General features: G+C 48.9%; 4 protein-coding genes across 4 annotated transcripts; 2 read left to right on the forward strand and 2 right to left on the reverse strand.

Annotated features, from left to right (window-relative positions):
- Positions 1 to 6,295: 6,295 nt before the first annotated feature.
- Positions 6,296 to 7,796, reverse strand: LOC34621435 (peroxisome biogenesis protein 22). Its single transcript, XM_026334723.1, has 7 exons — positions 7,750 to 7,796; positions 7,543 to 7,576; positions 7,351 to 7,446; positions 7,059 to 7,139; positions 6,765 to 6,840; positions 6,481 to 6,551; positions 6,296 to 6,331 (listed from the first exon to the last, which is right to left on the reverse strand). Exons 1-7 carry the CDS (start codon positions 7,794 to 7,796, stop codon positions 6,296 to 6,298), a joined length of 441 nt encoding a protein of 146 aa, XP_026190508.1.
- A 1,097-nt stretch (positions 7,797 to 8,893) lies between these two features.
- On the forward strand, positions 8,894 to 10,471 carry LOC113146666. The gene is made up of 3 exons (XM_026334724.1): positions 8,894 to 9,029; positions 9,234 to 9,955; positions 10,112 to 10,471. The coding sequence occupies exons 1-3, from the start codon at positions 8,894 to 8,896 to the stop codon at positions 10,469 to 10,471; spliced, it is 1,218 nt and encodes a 405-aa protein (XP_026190509.1).
- A 4,653-nt stretch (positions 10,472 to 15,124) lies between these two features.
- On the forward strand, positions 15,125 to 18,143 carry LOC34621434 (CAAX prenyl protease 1 homolog). The gene is made up of 6 exons (XM_022734648.2): positions 15,125 to 15,688; positions 15,857 to 15,982; positions 16,320 to 16,482; positions 16,838 to 17,031; positions 17,510 to 17,667; positions 17,960 to 18,143. The coding sequence occupies exons 1-6, from the start codon at positions 15,125 to 15,127 to the stop codon at positions 18,141 to 18,143; spliced, it is 1,389 nt and encodes a 462-aa protein (XP_022589977.1).
- Positions 18,144 to 18,626: 483 nt separating this feature from the next.
- LOC34621433 lies at positions 18,627 to 22,459 on the reverse strand. Its single transcript, XM_026334725.1, has 7 exons — positions 22,404 to 22,459; positions 21,657 to 21,759; positions 20,597 to 21,340; positions 20,360 to 20,450; positions 19,502 to 20,211; positions 19,082 to 19,287; positions 18,627 to 18,804 (listed from the first exon to the last, which is right to left on the reverse strand). The coding sequence occupies exons 1-7, from the start codon at positions 22,457 to 22,459 to the stop codon at positions 18,627 to 18,629; spliced, it is 2,088 nt and encodes a 695-aa protein (XP_026190510.1).
- Positions 22,460 to 22,571: the final 112 nt, after the last annotated feature.

Here is a 22,571-nt window from a genome sequence, read left to right on the forward strand (position 1 = left end):
TACAAGCAACATCGCGAATGCATGGACTGCTTCGAGCGTGCAGCTACTTGCACAGTAACTATGTCTCTCCTGTCATGGCAAACTCTGCTGTGAAGGGTTCGAACAAGGGTAGCAGGGAGCTGCTTGGAAAGACACAATGTTGTTTCTCCAGAGGTTGTATTGAATCTATCCACGATCAGGGGGTGGGACAAAGCCGGCTTTGAGGAAGGCACAAATCTTCTATATGAAGTTAATATCAAAATCTACACTTAGGGGTTTCTACGCAGACTTTACATGAAGCTTCACGGAAAGTGCTGGGGTTAGCTTAGCCCGCTAGATTTCCCTTCTACTACAGTAGAAAGCGCTGAAGTGTAGCGTAATACGCTGCATCATTCCTCCACCTACTCATTCCGGCCGACTCCAAGAGAGTCATCGCCGTGGCTCGTTCCTGTACATCGAGGCCATCCGCGTGCGGAGCAGCAGTGCTTTCCCACCCTATTGCTACTCCCGGGTAAGCAGAATAACACAAATGGAGCAGAGGAGAATATCGAAATGTGCTCATCGACAACCCCGCCGCTAACGTGAAATTGATGAGAGGAAAGACGCACACGCTAGCCAACAACGACCAAGGAAACAAACCAACAGGACCGCTGCGGCGGGACGAATCGCTGCCGTCAGAGTGCTGAAATGTGTAAGCCTCCTGCAACGAGAAAGCAGAAAACTAGCAACATGCATACAGAAAATCAAAATGCACTCCTGTTTAGTAGTGCCCCCCGTGGCTCATAGAGCAATATCTGCGTGCAAACACATGGGATGCCTGCAGCATAGTTGATTTTACAGCCCCAAAGGAGGCTTAAGGAAGAATGTAAGAAAAACGCTCCTCAGGGTGCACACAAAACCGAGTGTAACAAAGGCGTTGACAATATTGACCGGCAACACTTCAGGCGATAGCCAGTGGTAGAAGTAGCTCTTTGCAGGCAGAACATACACTGGGGACGGCAAAGGCCAAGGAACGAGAGGAATGCCGCCCATGGCAAGCAGAATTGCTAAAAAAAACAAGACCGCAAATCCTCTTACATGCAGCGAACCCGTATCTGTTCCTGCGCCAACCACGGAGGTTGACCCTCCCCACCCCACTTCGCTAGCGACTACCGTTCAATGTAACCTCACCACTCAGTTACCCCAAAACCCCGCACTTCCACGGCTTCTCATCGTCTGCCTCCACACGGGGGGCCAAATCGGCACAGCGCGCGAATTATTCGGACATCTTTAAAACTTCCTTAGGAAGCTGTTGTTGACAGTGTTGTGTCACATCCAACTCTTGCGGCAATTGCTAGAGTAAGAAAGTACATTGATTCGTGAGAGGATTTAAAATGGATCCAGCAAGGTGGCAGCAATTTAGGGAAGCATAATTTCTTGCTTGTCTCTCCCGAACTTTACGCTCACATTTGAATGCGTCAGACACCTATTTTCTGAGTTCCTCCACCGATGAAAGTGGCTGTTAGGACCGCACCACCTGGTACAGGGCCAGATTGGAGAGTTGTTCCTCAGTGGAAACTGGAATAGAGGAGAGTGAGGACAAATCAGTGTGCTGTTGTGTTACGAACGAACGTAAGCACAAGAGGGAAAATCAAGCTAAGCAATCGGAAATTCTGGGGTATAGGGTCGCCAGTATTGCATAAAAGTGCGGGTTGTGCACTCTGGCTGCCAATCTGCATCAGGAAGATTCCCAGTGGTCATACTATGATCAAGGTGTAGCCATGCCCCTAAGGCATGTCAGAAGGCATTAACGAACTGTGAATCGCCATCCGTAATAATAGTTTCGGGTAATCCGTGAAGCTCTCAGACATGAGCTAAGAACAATGGAGCGACTTGCTGATCCGTGGCAGCTGGAGCACGGGACGAAATCGGCATATATGCCGAGTCTGTCGACACAGACGTACATGCTATCCCGCCCCTTGACCTCCGGCAGTCCAGGGAGAGACTCCATACGCGCGTACGTCCGAAACATTTGAGGGGACTCATTGCTGCGCAACGAGTTGGTGTAGGACAGCAGCGCGGCTTCAAATGCTGACAGAAGGGGTATGACATTGCACACTCATCTGCTGTGAAACGCATCCCACCCCAGCTGAGAGACTGTGAGATCACTGCCAGTATGGTATGAACCCGGTAATGTCCCGGAAAAAACCGATTGTGTGCTCTATGCAAAGCGGCACTGCAGAATGAAGTTGGGATGTACAAGCGACGGAGTCTTCGCTTGGTTTTAAGCTACAGAATGCCATCCTCAACTTTATACTGCTCCACCTTCCTGATAGGCTTACCGAAAAACCGGATTGGTGTATAGATTGCATAGATTAGATTAGCAGTGCACTCAGCCGTTGCCTTTACAGACGTCTTCGCACAAATATTCATTTACCCAAAGGACAGGTAGAAAACGACGTTCCACGCTGGCGCTCGCAAGCTCTAGTATTTCAGTGTGGTGTTTGAACTGATACTACTCCAGGAGAGCTGCAAGAAGTAATTTGCCAGTATGGGCATCAGAATCCTCTGCTGCACGGTGATATAGTCCAAGAGCTCTTTGGAAAGGCAAAAGCACATACGCCACCTTCCGTAAGTCTTAATAACCAATACAGGAGTTTGCCCAAAGGTGCTAGTTGATTCTTTTGCTTGGCCATATTTTCTGGTGAGCTACTGGCCTGTTGTTCAACTTTTACTTCATACTATGGGGGTCTCCAATACACTGGAGCAAATATTGGGGCGCAACGACCCAGACGGCGGTTCAATTATCAGCTTCCTGGACGACCAGCAGGGGCCAGTTTGTTGGCATGTTCTCGCCTTCATGTACAACCACAGACTCGTCATGTATCTTTTTCATTCCTGCTGCCTCGGGAAAAAGCTCATTCCGAGTGCCTAGATAAGGACCCGTTCCACAGGCCCTTAGTCCGGGTGCATGCTCTGTATCCTCTTTTCTCAATGCATTGTTGAGTCAGTCCTACAGGCTCTGCCTACCTTGCTGAGGGGGAGCTTCCATCCAGCGTAGCGTAGATGAAATCAGCGTTGCTTCGGAGACCTGAAGATGCTTCGTCTTCGCGCTTCCTGACGAACTATGCTCCACAGCTTGCTGCTGTGTGCCCCATGGGAGCCAGCGCCAATTTAGAGTAGCACTAGACTGCCGCGGAGCTGCCTGCCCTTGCTTTTGAGTCCCCGGCAGCCACCCTGACCCTTGTGGGCTGCGCTCGCTAGTAAACAAGTATGAACGTTGTTCATTTGCTTTGGTCAGTGAAGCTGCTCCTGGACTCCCCACGGCTTCCTGCCAACATAAGGCATGTACTCATCTGCGATGCGGTCCATTCACAGCAGGTGGCTTAACCTGGGGCCGTCGGCCGACGACTTTTCAAAAATACGACAAAGCAAAGAAATCAAGTAGCACTTCTGAGCGAAATCCGGCGTTGGTTCTTTTAAAAAGAACCGAAGATGGCGTATGAGCGTTAGGTGAAAATCTTGAACAAGACTACTGTGGAGCAGCCGATTCCGATTCCTCATATTGGCCAATCACTGTTCTTTGCAGCTTCCCTTGAAGTTTCAATGAGTTCTAAACCCATACCAAATATATTTGATCATGCGAGTGTGAGCGAGAAACGCCGTTTTATACCTACCATCTGGGTGGATCAAGATAAGCACGAAGACGTCTGTTAGCTGGTTCCTGCCGGCTTCCACTTCCTGTTCAGCTTGTAGTGTAGGATAGGGCTGGTTGACACAATCCAGATGTCCGCAGGTACTGGATCCTGATTTTAGCCTTCCTGTATGGACAAATGCGTAGGCTCTGCGTTACGGCTTTTTCGAGCGAGAAGGGTGATATCACGATATGTTGAGCTATTAATACATTTCCATGCCTTGCTTTCTGACCTCACCCAAAGTTTTTTGCATGAGCAGATATAGTCAAAAGCCGATGGGTCTAGGATTGTTTGGAGGCTTGAATTCTAGTAATCTTTGCCGGCAGGCGACGTCCTTTGCATGAACAAAGCCAGTATCAAAGTGACTTTTCCGGCAATACAAAGACCTCAAGGACTACTCATTTTTATGCACTTGGACAGCACGTCGAGAGGCACATTTCCAACCAACTGATGAAAAGTTCAATGCTTCCCATCCTTACTACGTTCGTGCCTCGCTGGTCGGTATTCCTCACGGGCGCACCCACAAATATGATAACTGCTAACAAATCACCCCTTTCCGCCTGCTGTAGAGCTAATACGCTTAGATTAACTTGCTGGCTGAGCTCTGCCCCCTGCACAGGCTGTGTGCCCCCCGTCAGCATCCACTGCCAGAAAGTTTTTCTCCAAGCTCACTTGCCAGGTATGATACAATTAAGTAATTTGCCAAATAACTTGAGCTAAGCCAGTCATATGCATTAAGGTAGCCTGATATCCTACTGCATCCCAAGCCGCGGATTAGCGGAAAGCAGCTGCATCAAGCCATGCAATGCTACTAACTGTACCGTTCCACTGAAAGTCTTCTAGAAAAACAAACCCAGAAACAGACTCCGGGCAAACTTTAAGTACAATTTATCAACGTGTTTCTCGGAAGCGCTTCCGCCTTACCCTTTCATGGTTCCTGATAGTCCCAGATAGGAGAAGACAACAACAGCTAGAAGCACATAGCTGCATCCAGAAAGCACTACAAGCATTCACAGCTTGTTGCACATAGCATTCGGCGTGCGCTCAGACAACAGTGCGTCATTGATCGAGTTAGGTTCTCTGCAATGAATAAGTGCACGAGCAGACTGTCTATAAGGCTTGACTAAGTGATTTTTCTTCATTAAATACATCTAGCGTAGTACAATGCGTTGAAGTGTAGACCAGTCCGCTACACAAGGTGAGCGTTGCTCCACCCCCCACGCTCTCAGAACATCCACAGCGTCTTGCGCATGGCGACTAGTGCATAGGCACCCAGGGTTTTTCTCTATCGTATTAAACTACCTATACCTGCAAAATGTGATACGTACGAACTACCGAATCAAATCTTTGACTCTTTACTTTGAAAAGTACAACTGACGTAGGGTAAAGTACATGCGTGTAACTATGCCCGCAACAATGTGGGGGTTGGGGATGCCAAGCTCAATCCAAACTATTCCAGCCTCACAGAGTACAGGACATACTTCTGTATTGCCTCACTAAAGGCGATTGCCGTAGGGACAGTGGAGGCCGTGTCTGTTAGCAAGAATCTGTGATCTCCGACGGACCAGAATCGTACCCTGGTCGCTGACTATTCTAGAGTGAAAAGATCGCCGCGTTTGCCCCCTAAGGGCCACTGGCTTTTAGACTGTCGATTGGCATGCAACCAGAATGCTTCAGTAAGAAACTGCAAGAGTGCCTATGAGTGCGCTATGGGGTATCTCGGTATGCTTCTCTACCATCTAGCTACACGCGAGCCTGTGACTTTTTCAAATGCATCTTTTTCCCTATGTTTCCATCTAGTTTGACCAAGCTTCTCTCTGTATCTCTTCTCCTTACCTATTCTTTCTGCATATTAGTTCTTTTTGCGTTCCTTTTGATGCATTTCTAAAGGACTTGAATCTGAAATGCAATTCTCTTAGTCTCGTATGGGGCTACAAAAAAACACATGATGGCCTCACAACCACAAAGACCGAAATGGAAACATGGTACTATGAGAGGCAGGAGACAGGAGGCTCATGTAAAAGAGGAAGAGTTACCAGATATCACAACAGGAATAAACGGGAAACAGAAGGCAGAGAACGGGGGAAAGGGAACCAGTATGCAGGGCCAGAGGGAAGTAAGAAGGTGATACGAGCGAAGAAGATAAAGGATTACATGGCGATGGACTGAAGGAGAGAAATTCGCAACAGCCAAGAGGGAGAATACGATTTAGAGAGGCACGCGGACGCACAAGCAAACATCGCATAGGGAGTTGGATACAACACGAAAAATAAGCAGCATACAAAAAAACAAAATTCGATAGAAGATGGCATAATGTGAAACAGCTACTGTGGCACTGCACTTGACATAACGGTCGCAGTGAGCAAACGTAGGAATGCTCTTGCGAGAGGAGAAGGAAAAGACGATCTCATTGCACAGTGAGGACCACGCTAAATAAAAGAATCTTGGGCACAAAAGGTTCAAGAAGTCATTGCCTGAATCATCGCCAGGTAATTCTGCAGCAGCCGCAGACAGCACATCGGAAAAAGCGAAGTAGAAGGAGATTTTGCACAGAGTTGAGGCCAGCATATTAAAAACACCTTAAGGGTAAAGTAAAGGTTAATATCTTAGGCACAAACTTAGGGAATAATCTTGAATTAAGTTTACGATCTATGACTTCTGAGGGATTGTTCTAAGAACTATTAATTGGGATTCCGTTTAGCGTCAGGGCATACGTGTGAAGTTTAAGCTAAGTGCTGCGCTTATGTGAAATGCACAGTCTATGGCTTAGGCTTGGGGGCTTGGGGCTAAAGGAGAGCCGGAGACAATCCTCCAGCGTGAAAGTTACCTTTAAACCCTCTTTGGCTGGGCAGACTCGCGGCACTTTGCCCTCTAGCTGAGTCGTTATCCATCCGTTATCTACAGCGCAAAAATGTACAACGCTTATCTCAGAACGCTTACCCTTGGGCTCCTAATGTCAGGCAGAAAAGCAGGCGACCACGATTTGTAAGACCTTCTAAGGGTGAACGATTTGATGCTTGTGACCAACGTTGCAGCACAGATCTACGGGAACACGGTTTAGCTAGCTACGGCTAAAATCTCAAAGCGAGTGGTGACTCTGGTATTATATACCTTCGATGTGCATCTGAGGCTGCAATTGGCGGATCATAGATACCGCTCCATGGCAAGTGTCGCAGAACATCACACGCTGAAACACAAACCCTAGACACGCTAACCTGCACCCCAGGCATTATGCGCTTAATAATGCGTGCCAGCGCTTACCCCTTGATGTTGTATCACGTTATTCAAGTAATAAAACCTTTTAATCATGACAGGCGATTCAAAAGCCGCCCTGGCTACAGCAACATTAGCACAAAGCTTCATGTACAGTGTGTCCATAGGCGCAGACCCCGGAGTGTAATTTACGTGTCTATTAAGTCCTGTCTCAAACGATGCGCATTTTTCAAGTATGTCCAATATTTTTTCCTCTTCGGCATCATCTGCAACCTGCACATCAAAGGAACCTTGCATGTATGCGTGTTCCTCCTTACATCGCCAGGTGTAAAGTGTACAATGAGACGCACAGCCACACACCAATTAGCAGCGACCCCTGAAGGAGCATCCACAAAGTGGCCTGCCTGAACCCTGTTACTCCAAGTGTATGGTCTGAACGCTAGTCCTCGACTCTTCTGCTCAAAATCCTTGAAACTTGACAAACCTGCGTGACTGTGTACAAGCTGGAAAGGCGACAGAGCCTCAAGAAGTCACCAAGAATCGAAGTGCGAACCGTTAGGTCCACCGGATCCAGCAAAGTCTGTAAAAACACCCGCCAAAAAGCCTGATGCAAAGGCCTCATGCCCTCAATCGGAACACCTATGCTCTACAGCAAAGAGAACTTCGGGATGCTTACCCCTTTAAGATTTATGGATACTCTAAGCTTCTTGCTGCCAGATCAGTGCACATACACACACACATACAGATGTACAGGCACGCATCCTGAGCCCTATGCTGTAAATTCTGTGCTCTTAACGCCGAACGCAAGCTGCGCTGGTGTATCGGTCTTCTTTCAACAAGGCTGGCGCTTGGATGAGAAATCTACTAACACACGTTATCGTGCGACTGTAAAGCGTTAGCAACAGTGGGATTGGATTTAGATCCCTCCATGCCTATTCCGATGCGTTTGGAGGGGGAAAAGAACGAGGACAGGAGCTAGAGGCTAACAAAGACAAGACACAGGGAAGCGAAAAGTAAGGCACAAGCGAGGCAGGAGAAAGTACCACTAAGTTAGAGGTGCACAATAATTGGGTGGGCAACAGAAACGGATGGCGGTTTGCTTACTCTTCCGGTTGCTTTCCTCCCCCTCGAGATCTCCTTCGTGGAGGATACAGGTATAGGTAGTGCATAACTAGCCAGGCGAAGGTTATGAAGACCAGAAGGAAACTCCAAATACCACCCTCAAACATGTTGTAAACCCTCGATTGCAGACCTGTAGGCTTCTATCCTTCGATAGGAGAAGCTGACGACAAGAGGAACACAGAGATGCAGGGGGGAACTCGTCGACGTCAGTGGTCGAAGAGCATTGTTTCACAACTCTAGCTTTGATGGCGCGGATAGAAAAGGGGGAAAAGACGTAGATGAATTTATGGGGAACGTGTGTGGCTGTGTGTAGGGTTTACAAATGGCGTGGAGGGTACAGGGAGTAAGTGTTTTGGATGTAGCTTGCTGCGTAGAGCGGAGTAGAGTTTCACCTCAGCGATATTCGAATGAGCTTTGAATGATTTATTGTTCCTATCTAATTCATATGACAGAAAAACTATCTCCTCGCCCACCGCCCTGACAACGTTACGATGATCTTAGTCTCTAGGGATGCATGCCTCGGGATCCTCCTTCAAACCCTGTTGCAAAAGCCCCAAAGCCTTTAATTTTATATGCTTATATTAAGGCCATCAAGAATTAGTGTTAGGCACTACATTACGAAACCTTGCTTCAAAACTCAGGCCTGCTACACTGCGCTGCGTACATATATGCCATATTCCCGCAGTCTCCACAGATGGACTCGCCTGTAGCGGCGAAGCCTTTTGCGAGTGCATTTGTTCATCGAAGGGCATAAACGCTCGATCCTTCAGCTTACCTTATTCTCCGAACCCGAAATCTCAGTCTGCGCGCCTTCTCTGTTCTGCATTCAAAAGGTTTCTCATGCAATCACCGGTCCTTTGTACCTCTAATTCAACTTCTGAGAACATCGGGTTTGGTTTCAGAAGATGTCTTTGAAAATTGAGGCAGAGAGGGCCGTCGCACAGAAGTTGCGGTCTCCCATTGGACACCCCCTCTTCAAACCAAGAGGCAAACCGCACATCCTCTTTCCTTATGGAGCGAAATACCGCTCTCCAAATAGATGTACGTTCGTGCCGCACGTTTTGCTGCTGTTCATGTTGCTGCTGTTCATGTTGCTGCTGTTTGTTTTGCTGCTGTTTGTTTTTCTGCTGTTCATGTTGCTTCTGTTCATGTTGCGTCTTCGAGCTCTCCGGAGGCAACCAACTCTGTGAAACTTGTGCTGTATGCCTCAATTGGAGGGTTCCCTTTTCTCCTGTGCGCCTGCAGTCAAGTGGTGGATTGGGCAGCGGCCTGCCTACCCGCACCACTCTCACCAAAAGAACTGGTTGCCTGCTTCTCAGTTGTCGATTCAGTCGTTTTTGCCGCAGATGCAGCACCAGCAGTTGCAGCCGCAGCAGCTCGTGCACCTGCCTCCGCAACAGCAGCAGCAGCAAAAGGAGCAGCAGCGACAGCAAATGCTCGAACACCAGCAACAGCTGATGAAGGAACTGCTGCAGGCGCAAGCAGCGGTTTGTGCAGCAGCGTCAGCCATTCGAAAGCCTTGCCGCCTCGGAATTCGCGACACCAGCAGCAGTGACGGGAGTAGCAGTGACACGAACAACAGAGATGTCAGCAAAAGAATGCTGCTGAGCGAATGGATATACGACCCTGTTGGTGCAGCAGCGCAGTTGCAGCAACGGCAACTGCTCCCAGAAGCGCTGCATGCGTTACCTCTTCATGGGGTGGGCTGCCTCCTTTTTAGGGACAAACGAAGAAGCAGAAAGTTGTTGTTAGAGCAACTACATCTGCGACACAGGAAATGGCAGCATTCGCCGAAACTGACAGCGAGAGGCGTTGTGCTGCCTCCGAAACTCAGACTCAATAGCAACACCAGCAGCAGCGTCTGCGAGGCAACAGGAGAGGGCACGGCAAGAGCAGTTCCTGCTGCCTCGCAGCCTCTTGAATTAAGACGAGCAATGGCATTTATCCCCAGAGATGTGTACTACAGGGTAAGGGTATTATGATGTAGGACAGCTTTTTTCTTCAGGATTTTTTCCTACTTTCGATGTTGAATGAAAAGCGTTCAGTCTAGACGTAGGGTTAGGCGTCATGCTCTGCACAATTCTTGGATCTGGAGTTCACATAGGGTCTGTGTTTGTATGCAGCACCGTCCTTTCAAGGCCAGGGTGTTAGGAGACTTGACATCAATTGTTTCTCCGCGAGTTTCGTGTTCCCCAACTATGGGCTGCGTTTCGACTGCACAGTGCAGCAGAGGGGAAGCGGATGCGCATGCAGCAGATGCATCAGAACAGGGGAGAGATGTTTCACCAACAACAGAAACAGCGAAGGTTCAAAGCCCGAATCTGGCACTGGCAAGCAGCAGCTCTGCTAGCAGGAAGCACCATCGCGGATTTGTATTTCGTAGCTGTTCCTCTCCTGCGAATCTGAGTCTGGATTTCTGGCGTGTTGCACCCCCTTTAAACGGAAATCGCTTTATCTTTAGGCCGTCTGTGCGGCTCTCATGATCGGAGGTAGAAGCAAGACCAAGCAAACGAACAGTTACTTCACCGGTGACCTGCACTTTTAGCTGAATGCATGTCGGAGGGAGTATTGATTGCTTGTTGGCTTGAGTCGCCTGTATCTTTCTTATTTAACGGCTTGACTAAAAATGTGGAATCAAGTGTAATTTTTTTCGAGCTAGACGTTAAACTTTTGGTAATGCCCGAAGGACGCAAGCACGGTGAAGCACGCCTAGAGAAATCCACAGCCAGAACCGTAACCTACAACTGCTAATAATGCAGTGTACAAGACCTCCCCTCATTATTTGTTTGACGCTCCTGAATATCTTATATACTGTGCGAGACACACAGACACCAGATGATATACGCAGCAAATTCTTCTGAGGCACGGAGAGTCTGCACTAAGCAAGTTCTCTATAGAAGTGAAGGAGACTTGACGGCTGTAGATAACACTGGGAGATGATAGGGATTTCTTCGTTCTCACTATTTCAGCAAGGGTTTAAATTAGAATAACTTATCCTTACTCTGGCGTGTTCGCTTTCCTGGCATGGCTTCAGCTTGGAGTATCTGTTTCTATCGCCGCTTGGAACCCCCATCCAACTTTTCCTGCTTTCTCGTTTCCCCCGCGATAACTCCACATATATTATCCTGTATCCCTCGGTGTCCGTCTCTCCTTCATGCCATATAGTCTCAGAAACATGAGAAAAGAAACTTGTCCGTGAGCAGTGGTAGTCCCAAACACAGATCCACAGGAAGGAGGATGAATAATGGCAAGTAAACACGGAAAGAAATACGAAACCGAGAAAGATGGCGACATCAGGCGTAGTTCCTAAGTATTTTTTTCAATACTCCGAATTATGTCAGTCATATGGAATCGCTTACATTAACATTACGCGTGTTGTTGCGCTTTGCGGTCCTAGTAAGAGGCCACAAGCTCACGTAAATTTGTAGTTTGCCGCTACAAGATCCGAGGAAACGAAAGGCAAAGGGAAAGGCTTGTGTAGGCAGCAAGAAAGAAAAACACACGTGCGAAAGCAGAAAACACCGTGCGTCCTACGTCAAGGCTCAGTAAAAAACGAGGCTGGTAGAGAACGTAGACAGAGAATAGGGAGCCCAGACGCATAGTTGCATCGGTGGGGAAGGAAGAAGATTGACGGAGCCACGCACTTCACGAGATTCAGCGTTACTACAAAATGCAACCCGACATACGCGAAGCATCAACGAAATCCATCTAGGTGAATGCTTCCACGGATAGGCGGCCTATTCAATTGTTTTTCCAACAGGATAATTTTGGACCGAAGAACCAGTTTCTCGCCTATGTGAAAACAACCAATACAAGCTCTTAAGATTAAGCGCCTCCTACCTTCTGCTCACGTTTGCTGTCTGCTTATATGTGAAGTCTTGCTCGTCTGCTAGCTTCTCTATCCAATCGCTGGCTCCTCACCAAAGTTGTCTGCACCAGCTCGCTTTACCACTGACGACTCTACTGGTTTCTGTGTTCTCCTGTGTTGCTACTATAATTCCACCTTTGTTCTTCCTCCTGACCTCTGATTTTGGCTTTTGTGTGAAACTTTGCTTTTGAATACCATATCGGTACTCCCCATATTCTGGTACGGAGGCAATGAATATGGAAGTGAACAGGGAATGTTGCTCTGCCTTTCGATTGCTTTTGCCTCACTGCGTTGCTGAGTTAGCTCCTTCGGCGAAAAGACAATGCGCATGTATTTGCCTTAAAGTTTCGACGTAAAGAAGCAATAAAAATTAGCAAAGTAGTCCTTTTAGGTCCCTCCGCATGCGATTCCGTCTATGCCTGCTCTCCATTGGTTTCATTCTTAACCCCTCCCCAGCCTGCTCTTGTATCTGTATCTTGTCGTGTTGCGCGTTCCTGCTTGCCCGGGAGTAGCAATAGGATGAGAAAGCATCGCTAGTCCGCGCGCGGTTGGCCTCGACGTACAGGTACGAGACACGGCGATGAGTCTTTTGAAGTTGACGGGTGGAGGAATGCTGCAGCATACTGCGCTACACTTCAACACTTTCTTCTATCGGAGTGATATTTGACAAGGAACTAGTCAAGATTTGACTAATTGGTTAGTCTGTTTGTACAAATTATTTACTGCAGAGTACTGTCAGTTTGGTGAAAGAAACGCGTTGCCGTGCGCGTGTGTGCTGCTTGCAATGTGTAACTAGATGCAAATAGTCGGAGTGCCTGGTGCGTGGGGCTGTGTGCACCTTGCTTTGCCTCTGTTTCATATCGGGAGCGACTAGGGGAGCAGGCGGGGGAAGGCATGTGTTCTTCTGAACACATTCAATGTCTTTCTACTAGGCTTGTATTAAGTCTGGAGTGGTGCGTAGGAACGGAGACCTTGGATGAAGCGGTACACTTCATTTCTTCGCATGGCTCGATGCCGCTTGCCACACACAACCACTGGCTGTGGATGCAGTGAGATTCCAGGGTTCCTTACAACAGTCATGGTTTGGATCAACAAATATGTTCATTTATGATCTACTTGTATGGCAACATGCTCAGAGAAGGAACATGCTTTTCTGGTCTCCATCAACTAATCCAAGCATCCAACGATTCTGTTGACTTAAGATGACTTCAACCCTAGCTAACCTCTATAGAACAGCGGCCTAAAACAAAAGAAGACGAGGAAAGAGGGCATGTCAGGCCCACTGCAGACACCACACAAGGCCCAAAAGAGCACCTACATGCCGCGCTTGAAACAACAGGGAAATACAACGCCCGCTTACCTACACACGGCCGTGGCATAAGGGAGACACGCAGTTGGGAAAAGGCAAACAAAAAGGATTCCTGCATTTGGTTCTAGATTGCAACGATCCTAAACGACGCAAAAACTCGTAGCCTTTGATCCTCTATTCGAGAGTCGAGCACTCTCCAGCGTCGGATCGTATTCTACACCAGCATTAGCTGTAAAACATATGTTAGGAGGTTAGAACTGACGAGCGTTGCAGGAGCGGGTTCATAAGGAGCACATCCTGCGGTGCTACCAAAGGTAGCGCTCCTTCGAAGATCTTTGTAGGGAGACATTTACCTTAGATTCACCAAAAAACTCTACATAAATTTAGTGAGTGCCCTTTCCAAAGCTTTATATTTTCCCTTCCCTTGACCTCCAAGTTCTGGGCACGAGTGGAGGGGGGCAGTGCGTGTTGCTCCACCCCGTTGGCACTCCAAGCATTCCCACCTAGGAGCAGGGTGTTCTAGCGCCGAAGCCTACAGTATTATTTCTTTCCTTCTTAAGGAAGCTAACTCTGCAATATTAACATACGCCTAGCCAATCAAAACGGCTGATTACCAACAAATCATCGAGTATAAATAACATTTAGAATATATAGTGCCCACATGTATTTTGGGCCGTTATATTAGCCCATAGCCCTGCAAAAGTTTTTTTCTACAGTACTGAACGAAACAAAAGGACGCAAGAACACGGCACAGGCTGTGATTAACGCTGCTGCGGTGGTCGCAGTGAGTAATTCACTACATAGCGCCGCCATAGAGATGTTCTATGTGCGTAAATACACAAATACCCGCAGTGTGGCCAGCCAAATTCCCCTATAATAAAATGAAACTCGACTACTACGGGTAATGTCAGCTACAGCATTTAAAGTAGTGACTGTAGTGAAAAATCAGTACACCAAAGCTAGTGTGACCCTCAAGAAAAAGGCTGCGGCGACAGAGCAAAACATGCCGCTTTCTGTATGCCAGAGTCCACCATGTTGAAGGCAAGTGTACTTAGAAGGCTTCCTGACTGCTAGATAATTAAGTGTCAAATAAGTGAATTACGCGGATTTCAGGGGTAGTCGTCTTTTTTTGGGGCAATAAACGAAGCGTGACACAAAAATGCGCAGTCAGCATGTTACCGAAGCTCATGCCACAAGACTATTGCCTCGCTTCTGGGCATTATCAACATATGTGACACAGAAAGAGATTTTTAACGCACTACGATGAATACAGTGCTCAACACAAACGCTCGCTCAGTAACTCTACACGAAGCGCGGCAGTGTTATTCGTTCCGTGGGCCTGAGACGGTATCTGCTCACTGCGAAAACGCATGTGAATAATCCAATCATTTTGGAGGCGAAGGCTTCATTGTTGTTCATAAGTATTATGTCGGCGATTCAAGTTGCTGGGCTCTCGTGTAAGGTTTTAAAAGCCTAGCTGTACACGTAGCTAGAGTCGTCATTTGGTCGAAGACGAGTCACTCGACTCTTTGTGTCCTAGACATATCTAAACATGTTGACATTTCAAAATGTGTTGGTACCAAAGAAGGGAGCCTGAACACCGACCACTCTCGTGTTTGATGCAACTGGACACCTGTTCGCTTGCCATGTCCTTCCAGGACCTTTAGAAACCCCGTCTACTATTCCACTGCCGTCCTGAAGGCTTTTAATTGTAAGCAAGTAAAGAGTTGTTAAGCGGTTAAAATAGTTGGTGGGGCTTAATGAAGACAAAAAACGCGAAGGCATTAATGGGGACCTTTCTGTTGTCCCTATGCCAGCGTGCAGCTGCATGCGTTCTTGTTCTACGGGCCGAACTGGTCGGCATCAGTTTATCGATAAAAGCTGTAAAATATTACCAAGCATACAATTCAGCCGTCATAACTTTTGTCTGCATGTGTTTTCTTCTTTTGTCTTCGCACCATGGGGTTCTTCTCAGGTACCTGGTTTTCGGATGTACCTTGGCTTCAGGTGTACGTAGGGTTCTCCCTGACAGTTGAAGCATTTGAGCAGTACTTGAATCTTCGGCAGCTGCGGCGTTACAGCAGCAGCCGCTCCCCGCCGGCGCTGCTAAAGTCACGTTTGACAGAGGCTGAATACGCGCAAGCCATTGCGTACAATAAGGACAAGATAAAGCTGTCAATGCTCTCGTCTATTGTGGAATCTGGGATCTCTGTACTTTCCACCGTTTTATTCTTAGGGCCTTTTTGTTGGCGTCTCGCTGGCCATTGGGTCGGAGATGGGGAGTACACACGCCCCCTCATGTTTATGGGCATACAAAGAGTGCTGTCTGAGTGTATAGCGACCCCCTTTCAGATCTACAGCGACTTCTGGGTAGAAGAGAAACATGGATTCAATAAGAAAACTGCCGGTTTATTTGTTAAGGACAAGCTCCTCGGGCTGGGCCTGACCGTCGCAATTGGAGCACCTATCTTGTGTGCAGTTAATTGGCTAATCAAATGGGGGGGAGAAAACTTCCATTTCTGGGTAGGCTCTCTTTGTTTTCCAAGGTTTGCTTTAGGTTTTATACGACTTCTCTCGTTGCGTCCCTGATTTTTCTTGTCTGCTGAAACTCCCACATGCTAAAGCACATGATGAAATGAGCACATATAGTGTTTGAGGCATAAACTTTGGCGTCTGCGCATGCGTATTCAGCTGTGGGGTTTCTCTGTGCTAATGTCCTTTGGAATGATTGTTATATATCCAAACCTCATTGCTCCGCTGTTCAACAAATTCCAAGTCTTAAAAGACGAAGAACTGAGGGCCAAAATAAACGCTCTGGTAAAAAACGCCGCACTCCCTAACGCTTCAAACGAGGCAGTAACCGATAGCTGCGCAACCGGATAGTGAAAGGGGTTTAGAATGAGTTTTGGGGGCCTGTGATGTGTGGCACAGCGTTTCTTTGATCGCTGCGTGAAGCTTTCGTTGCCTTCCGCTCTTAGACATTGTGTTTCTGTTTCCTTCCTGTAACCTGGCGTAGTTTTGTTTTCCATGCACTCGCTTCTAGCCCCTTCCATTTTGCTCTCGGCCATTCGCCATTTATCGCTTGTCTTGATAGGCTTCGTTCTTCTTTTATATACACTCTTTTAATATTGCTTTGCTGTGCTGGCTTTCTCAGGCGGGGCGACTCTCCTTCCCTTTGTGTGAAGTGTATGAGATGGACGGATCTAAGAGATCTAGCCATAGCAACGCGTACTTTTACGGCTTTTGGCGCTGGAAGCGAATTGTCATCTTTGACACTTTGCTGCATTTCCCACACGACCAGATACTTGCTGTACTTGGTGCGGCATATTTTGTGCTGTTGCTCTTTCCACAGTGCCTCATGTTGTTGGTTCTAGTGCGGGTTTCGCCGACTTGCATGCGCGAGCAGTAGTTGCTGGTTTGTTTGCTCCTTGAGCCTGTAGTATGGCGGCTGGCGCTAGTCCTGCTCTAACACAAGTTTTTCAAGTGCCACTCTTATGCCCGTGATTCAGGAAATTGGGTGATCGCTATGCCTTACGCTCACGTTTTGTTCATAAATTCAAAATTCTGGTTTGGCATTCAACTTATTTGATGAGACTTGCCCATACACTTCGGTGCAGGATCTCACAGTGTGCGTATGACTAGGCCTTGTGGTTTGTGCGGGGTGCATTTCAGGCCATGAATTGGGGCACTGGCAGAGGCAACATTTTACCCAGCGGCTCTTTCTAGCATTTTCCAACCTGTTTGTTACGTTTTACCTCTATGGGAAAGTGATGAACAACGATCATCTCTACCGATGCTTTGGCTACGGCGAGGATGCCAGGTCTCCCATCATTGGTCTCATGCTGCTTGGAAATATACTTGCACCTGTCCGTTCATTCTAAAGTTTGATCATAAAAATCCCTAAGCGGTTGCTTCTCTTGTAATTTTACTCATCAGGAATTCCTGAGGAAGTGCACGAACATGCAGAAACTGCAATACGTATCTCTCGCATGTGGAGCTACGGGATGCGACAGCCAGTGACCTCCAGTGCCTTTGTTTTATTAACGTGGTGTGGAGCACTCGTATTCCTCGTTTGTAGCTTTGACGTCTGTATGCATGATGCACTCGACAAATCCGAAACTTGCGACTTTTCGCATCGTCTCTGCTCCTCCCTTTTGTGGCTTGATTCTAGTTATGGTTGGTCTGTTTTGCGTATCTTCTTGTCGTCTGTCCCGTTACCGGTCATCAGAAGTCTTCTCGTTATTTTTCCCATAATTCGTGGAATGCTGCTCCTGCTGTCTCCCTGTTTTACATCTCGCTGAGCACCTTTCGCTCCTTTTGTCTTTGGTGCGCTTTTGATTCCAGGTAAACACCATCCTGTCCGTCCTGTCCACGCTTCTTTCCCGCAAACACGAATTCGAGGCTGACGCCTTCGCCTGCGAGCTGAGCTACGGGGAAAAGCTTAAGGAGGCACTGTGCGCAATTCACACGGAGAACAAGGCGTCTTTGGATCCGGATCCTTGGTGAGTCACCCCCGCGCAAGTCTCTTGGCACTTTGTACTACCATCTTGTGTGCAAGGAAACAGACACAGACACATGTCATCATCATAGCTTGAATATGAATGACGTTGTTGCTGCTCCCCCAGAAACCGTTCCCTACTTTTGCAATTCTTCCCCCCCCCCTCCCCACCTCCCCCTGAAAATCATTTCTTCAAATTTGGTGCTAACTGCACCTCAAGAACAGTGCACCTGATGACGCAAACCTACAGTTTCATGCTACGGCAATCAACGCTCAACCCTTTGATTTTGCCGCAGGTACTCGTGGTGGCACTATAGTCACCCGCCTCTTCTGGAACGTGTCGCAGCCATCGATGAGATTCTGACAAAAGAGGCGAAGAAGAAAGAAGACAACACGGGTGGCAGTAATGCGCAATCTACAGCAGACAAAGGCACTGAAGAACCATCCCATGCTACCGTCAAGAGGAGAAACCTGCCATAAGCAAGGGCCGCAGCGAGTCATGATTTGTAAGCACATGTGGCCTCGGTGTCATGCGTCACGCAAAACTGGAGCTGCCTATGCAGGATCTCAATACAGCGCGCACGCTTGTTCAGCTTCTGTTGCTTCGCTAGAGGCCTTATGATTCGGATTGCAAGCACCGTGTTTCTCGGAGACAGCCATGATGTTCAGGACTCCAGCTGTCCGTTCTACAGGCGTTGTCTTTTCCATTATGTTTTAGTGCCAACAGACTGAGACGCTGCGGCAGAGCGCGCAGAAGCAGCAGTATCAGTACAAGCAGCAAAAGGCATGAGTCGTCTCGTGGCAGCGTATGCAAAGCTCCTGGAAAAGTATCACTCAGCAGGAACAACCGATTAGAGAAAATGCGCTTTTCGGTTTGAACAATTCGTTTGTTTGGTGTGGAGAGGGGACGCTGACGAGCCACTTTGCTCGTTGTGGACACTTCACTTCCAAATAGGATTGGCTTTAATCCATCGAAAACTCGTTCGCCTCATCAGGATCCACAATAGTACATGACGTAGCAGTCCAGTTGCATGACGCCGCATACAGATCAGCCGCCTCTAGGTCAGATGTAGCCTCTCTGCAGGTGCTAGTTTGCAAAGCGTTTCTCCGCTTAGCTGTGTACGTGGCAAGATCATTAGGACTAAGAACGCCTATTTATATGTATTTTTATTAATAAATACATCCAGGTAGCTACAACATGATTAGACTAGGCCTCTCGGAGGCGGTTTGTTGCTTTTCAGTTTCACACGGCCCAAAATGCTCTTTAAAGTGCTGCTGCTCCTGGCATGACATCCCCAAAACGTTCCTCCCTCTATGTAGACTCGTGTCTGCCAAACTGCTTTGTGTTTTACATATTCTTTGGAAGTGAAAGCTTTAGGGTACGTTGACGTTCCTTGTATACGTGGGCCGGTGTTTACGCGGTCCTGTGCTGCGCAGTGGCAGCAGCAATAAAGTCTGCACTTGAATGCGCATCGCGTCCACCCCCTACTGCAGCCACCTGCGCTCCAGTGTCTCGAACCGCTCGAGAAAGGAAACCCTGCGGCATATACAAGCATCTATCGTCCAGCAAGCGGCAGCACTCGGCTGCTGCTGCACTGAAGGATGGTCCCAGGGAGACAAGGAGCTGCAGCACAACTCGAACGCAACAGCAGCTGCGCACGAATAGATTCGAGAAAGAAAGGCTACGCAGGCGAATCCTGGCAGATCCCATGCAAAACCAGACACAAAACACTTTTCACGCTATTTCTGGTGTACGCATGGCAGCCGTTTCCCTGCCCCCAAACTGCCACCTCCCTCCAACCCTTAGGTAGCTGTGACATGAAATGGATGCCGCTTACCTTGAGCCGAATGCGGATGTTGGGCAAGGCCTCCTGAAGAAGCCTAAGAAGGTTTCGCTCTGCTGCAGCCTTTAAAGCCTCCCAGACTTCCTGCGACTGCGCGCGAGCCGCTGCTGCTGCGCCTGTTGGCTGCAAGAGGTATGCGTCAGCATCCACGGAAAAATTCTCCGTATACAGCTCCGCGTCGTGCTCCTCTATTCCTGCAATAGAAGTAAAAGGCCTCTCAACACCACCGTCAACCCGCCGGCTAGCACTGCTGCTGCTGCGCAAGCCTGGTTGCTCATCGCTTTCACCGCTGCATGCAAACTCTCTGAGGTGCAGAGACACCAGAACTTCCAAGGCAGCCTTGCTAAGACCCTCTCCCCATATCCCCTGAGGAAGATGCGGCTGCTGCTGTTGCTGCGGAGGCTCCCTTGAAGGTGCTCCCCAATTGGGAGAGGAGCCTCCCTCAGGATTCGAAGCGTTCATTAGTGACCCTCGAAGTTGTGTATCCGATGCGGAAGGCGACTGGTGCTGCTGCTCAAGCGGTCTGCCAAGCAGCTGCGCAAGATACGATAATCGCCCCCCAAGAACCACCTGCCTGTACACTGCACGCGGCCATGCGAGCTGCACGACTCCCCCGTAAATATGCTGATACGCCTGCAGCAGCAACAGCAGCAGCAGCGTCGGAAAACGTGGTATATACGCACCAAGATGTGCTGCAGCACATACTTACTCCAAATCAAGAAAAGCAACACACTCTTTACAGCTGCGGGAAAGGCGTCCCCGAAGCAGCCAATGCAAGTAAATAACTGCAGCCAACTCAATGTCTAGAGCGCTGACTAATATACGCTTTGATTGACAGCTGACACTGCGTACTATGCGACCCTAGTTCCTCCCTATGCGTCTTGGTAGAGAAGCCACACACGATGCACACCGTCATTTCTTTTCTTAGAGTAAGTTCAGAGCTCTAGAAACGACTACTCTACGCGACACCGAATACGCCTTATTGCACCGCGGACAGGAGATAGAGAGTACACTTTCGCGTGGCGGTTCTCTCTTGCCTCCCTCGGGAGAGCAGCTGGATCGACGCCACTGTCAATGAAAGAGACATACGGGAAAATCTATTCTCCATACCTGTGCAGTCAGACCAGAAACCACGGCGTCTGGATGCAGCTCCAGGAAGAGCAACAGCTGTGAGAAGGACAGGTGCAGCAACTGCAGGTAAGGACCATCTAAACCTACGGATGCTGCTGCAGCTTCCTCAGATTTCCGAACAGCATCTGAAGCAGCCGCTGCAGCTGCCGTTTCTCGCGATGCTGCAGCTGCCGTTTCTGCCTCTGCCGCTGCAGACGCAGCTGAGCCGCCTTCCGAAGAGCAGTAGTCTAGTCCCTCTCCGCTAGCTCCGCGCCCACAACGCCACTGAAGATCAGACTCCTCCAGAGAAAAGAGCAGCGTTTTGAACCAGCTAGAGAGGTTCAGGCTCGCCGCTTCTGCTGCTGCGTCCTCTGTGCTCGCTAGCTGCTGCGAATTCGAGGAGCAGGAGTCACTCTTAGTCAGACTCTCCGATAAATCTGGCAGCGAAAGCAGCGGGAATTCTGTTCCTCCCCCCTTGAGGAAGGCTTCCGCATCCTTGAAGGGGTGTAGAGACCCCTCAAGGACGGTGCTGCAGCGCTGCAACAGCTGCGACAGCAGCGAGCGGCTATTCCGCCGCTGCTGCTGCTGCTGCAGACTCTGGCGAGACAGCTGCAGCTCCACAGCTCGCAGCTGCAGCGCAACAACAGCTGCCTGCCGGCAGCAACTCAGATGCAGTGGGGTGCAGTCCGCCTCTAGAAAGAATCCAGAAGCTTGCAACAGCAGCTGCAGCGGCACTCCGCACAAGCAAACAGCAGCACGACCCAGTGTGAGCTCTTGCACAGACGGCAAAACAGGTGAAAGCGAAAAATGCAGCAGAAGCTAAACACGTACGCGAAGGCAACGAGACAGCAGCGCACAGGCTTTCTGCGACATGACAGACACGCCTTTCTCTTTCTTCCTACGCCAGTCCCACAAACCTCCCTCTGCATCCCCTAGCGCTCGTAGAGCATGCATGCAGAAAAAGCCACGCGAAAAAAACACGAGAGCGTCTCTGTCCACCAGCAGGAGGAGGAGACGCGTAGATACACACCGTTCTCACCTGCAAACCTAGGGAAAGCTGATCTGCTCCTCGTTCCGTATATCCAGCAGCACTCCCTAAACCTAACGCGAGACACCTAAAAGCCTCCCTCTGCAACAACAGCCTGCACCACACAGCATCAATTGCACAAATCAATCCTTCATTGCACACACACCGATTCCAGGCTTGGTGGGGAGAGCTTCACGCAGTTGCAGGAGATCGGCAAAAGCAAGAGCAGCACAAGCAACTACAACAACAGCTTCTTCCTAAAGCAGCATGAGCAACAACAACAGCTTCTTCCTAAAGCAGCACAAGCAAATACAACAACAGCTTCTTCCTAAAGCAGCACGAGCAACAACAACAACCCCTTCCTAAAGCAGCACAAGCAACAACAACAACCCCTTCCTAAAGCAGCACAAGCAACAACAACAACCCCTTCCTAAAGCAGCACAAGCAACAACAACAACCCCTTCCTACGCGCCCAACAGCACGAGCAACGACAGCACAAACGCTTCAGTGCATGCATGCATGCATGCATGCCTGCCGGCAAGGGTTGGCGCTGCACTTACCCCACTTCTTTCTTAAATCCCAGTTCACAGTTTGCCAAAACTAGACTCTCCAAAGTGACCTTTAAAGTTCGTTGGGGGTGCTGCTTGTGCTGCTGCAGCGTGTGATCCAGCTGCTGCTCGTATTGGGAGTGCAGCAGGTGACAGATAGCGACGGCTAGCGAATTACACACTTGCATCTCTGGATTCGTAATCGTATCACTTGGCCGTGGGAGCTGCTGCTGCTGCTGCTGCTGCCACTCCATTCCTTTGCGGCATGCAGCGAGCAGGTGATGTAGATATCCCGCATCTAACAGCATCCTGCAGAGATGCAGAATCACACACATACACACATCTACACACATGCACAGACATACAGACATACACAGAC

Source organism: Cyclospora cayetanensis, unplaced genomic scaffold, assembly GCF_002999335.1.
Source record: "Cyclospora cayetanensis isolate NF1_C8 unplaced genomic scaffold, CcayRef3 CcayRef3_contig_49, whole genome shotgun sequence".
Classification (NCBI taxonomy): Eukaryota; Apicomplexa; class Conoidasida; order Eucoccidiorida; family Eimeriidae; genus Cyclospora; species Cyclospora cayetanensis.

Coding starts and splice junctions, on each gene's coding strand:
- LOC34621435 (XM_026334723.1), bottom strand. CDS start 7,796: ATGGAGGGATCTAAATCCAATCCCACTGTTGCTAACGCTTTACAGTC. Junction 7,577..7,749: donor GTTGCTAACGCTTTACAGTC/GCACGATAACGT, acceptor CTGATCTGGCAG/CAAGAAGCTTAGAGTATCCA. Junction 7,447..7,542: donor TATCCATAAATCTTAAAGGG/GTAAGCATCCCG, acceptor GTGTTTTTACAG/ACTTTGCTGGATCCGGTGGA.
- LOC34621434 (XM_022734648.2), top strand. CDS start 15,125: ATGGGGTTCTTCTCAGGTACCTGGTTTTCGGATGTACCTTGGCTTCAG. Junction 15,689..15,856: donor GAGAAAACTTCCATTTCTGG/GTAGGCTCTCTT, acceptor ATGCGTATTCAG/CTGTGGGGTTTCTCTGTGCT. Junction 17,668..17,959: donor TCTTTGGATCCGGATCCTTG/GTGAGTCACCCC, acceptor ATTTTGCCGCAG/GTACTCGTGGTGGCACTATA.
- LOC113146666 (XM_026334724.1), top strand. CDS start 8,894: ATGTCTTTGAAAATTGAGGCAGAGAGGGCCGTCGCACAGAAGTTGCGG. Junction 9,030..9,233: donor ATACCGCTCTCCAAATAGAT/GTACGTTCGTGC, acceptor GTGCGCCTGCAG/TCAAGTGGTGGATTGGGCAG. Junction 9,956..10,111: donor CCAGAGATGTGTACTACAGG/GTAAGGGTATTA, acceptor GTTTGTATGCAG/CACCGTCCTTTCAAGGCCAG.
- LOC34621433 (XM_026334725.1), bottom strand. CDS start 22,459: ATGCCGCAAAGGAATGGAGTGGCAGCAGCAGCAGCAGCAGCAGCTCCC. Junction 20,212..20,359: donor GGAGGAACTAGGGTCGCATA/GTACGCAGTGTC, acceptor ATTTGGAGTAAG/TATGTGCTGCAGCACATCTT. Junction 18,805..19,081: donor ACTGCGCAGCACAGGACCGC/GTAAACACCGGC, acceptor AGGCGTTCTTAG/TCCTAATGATCTTGCCACGT.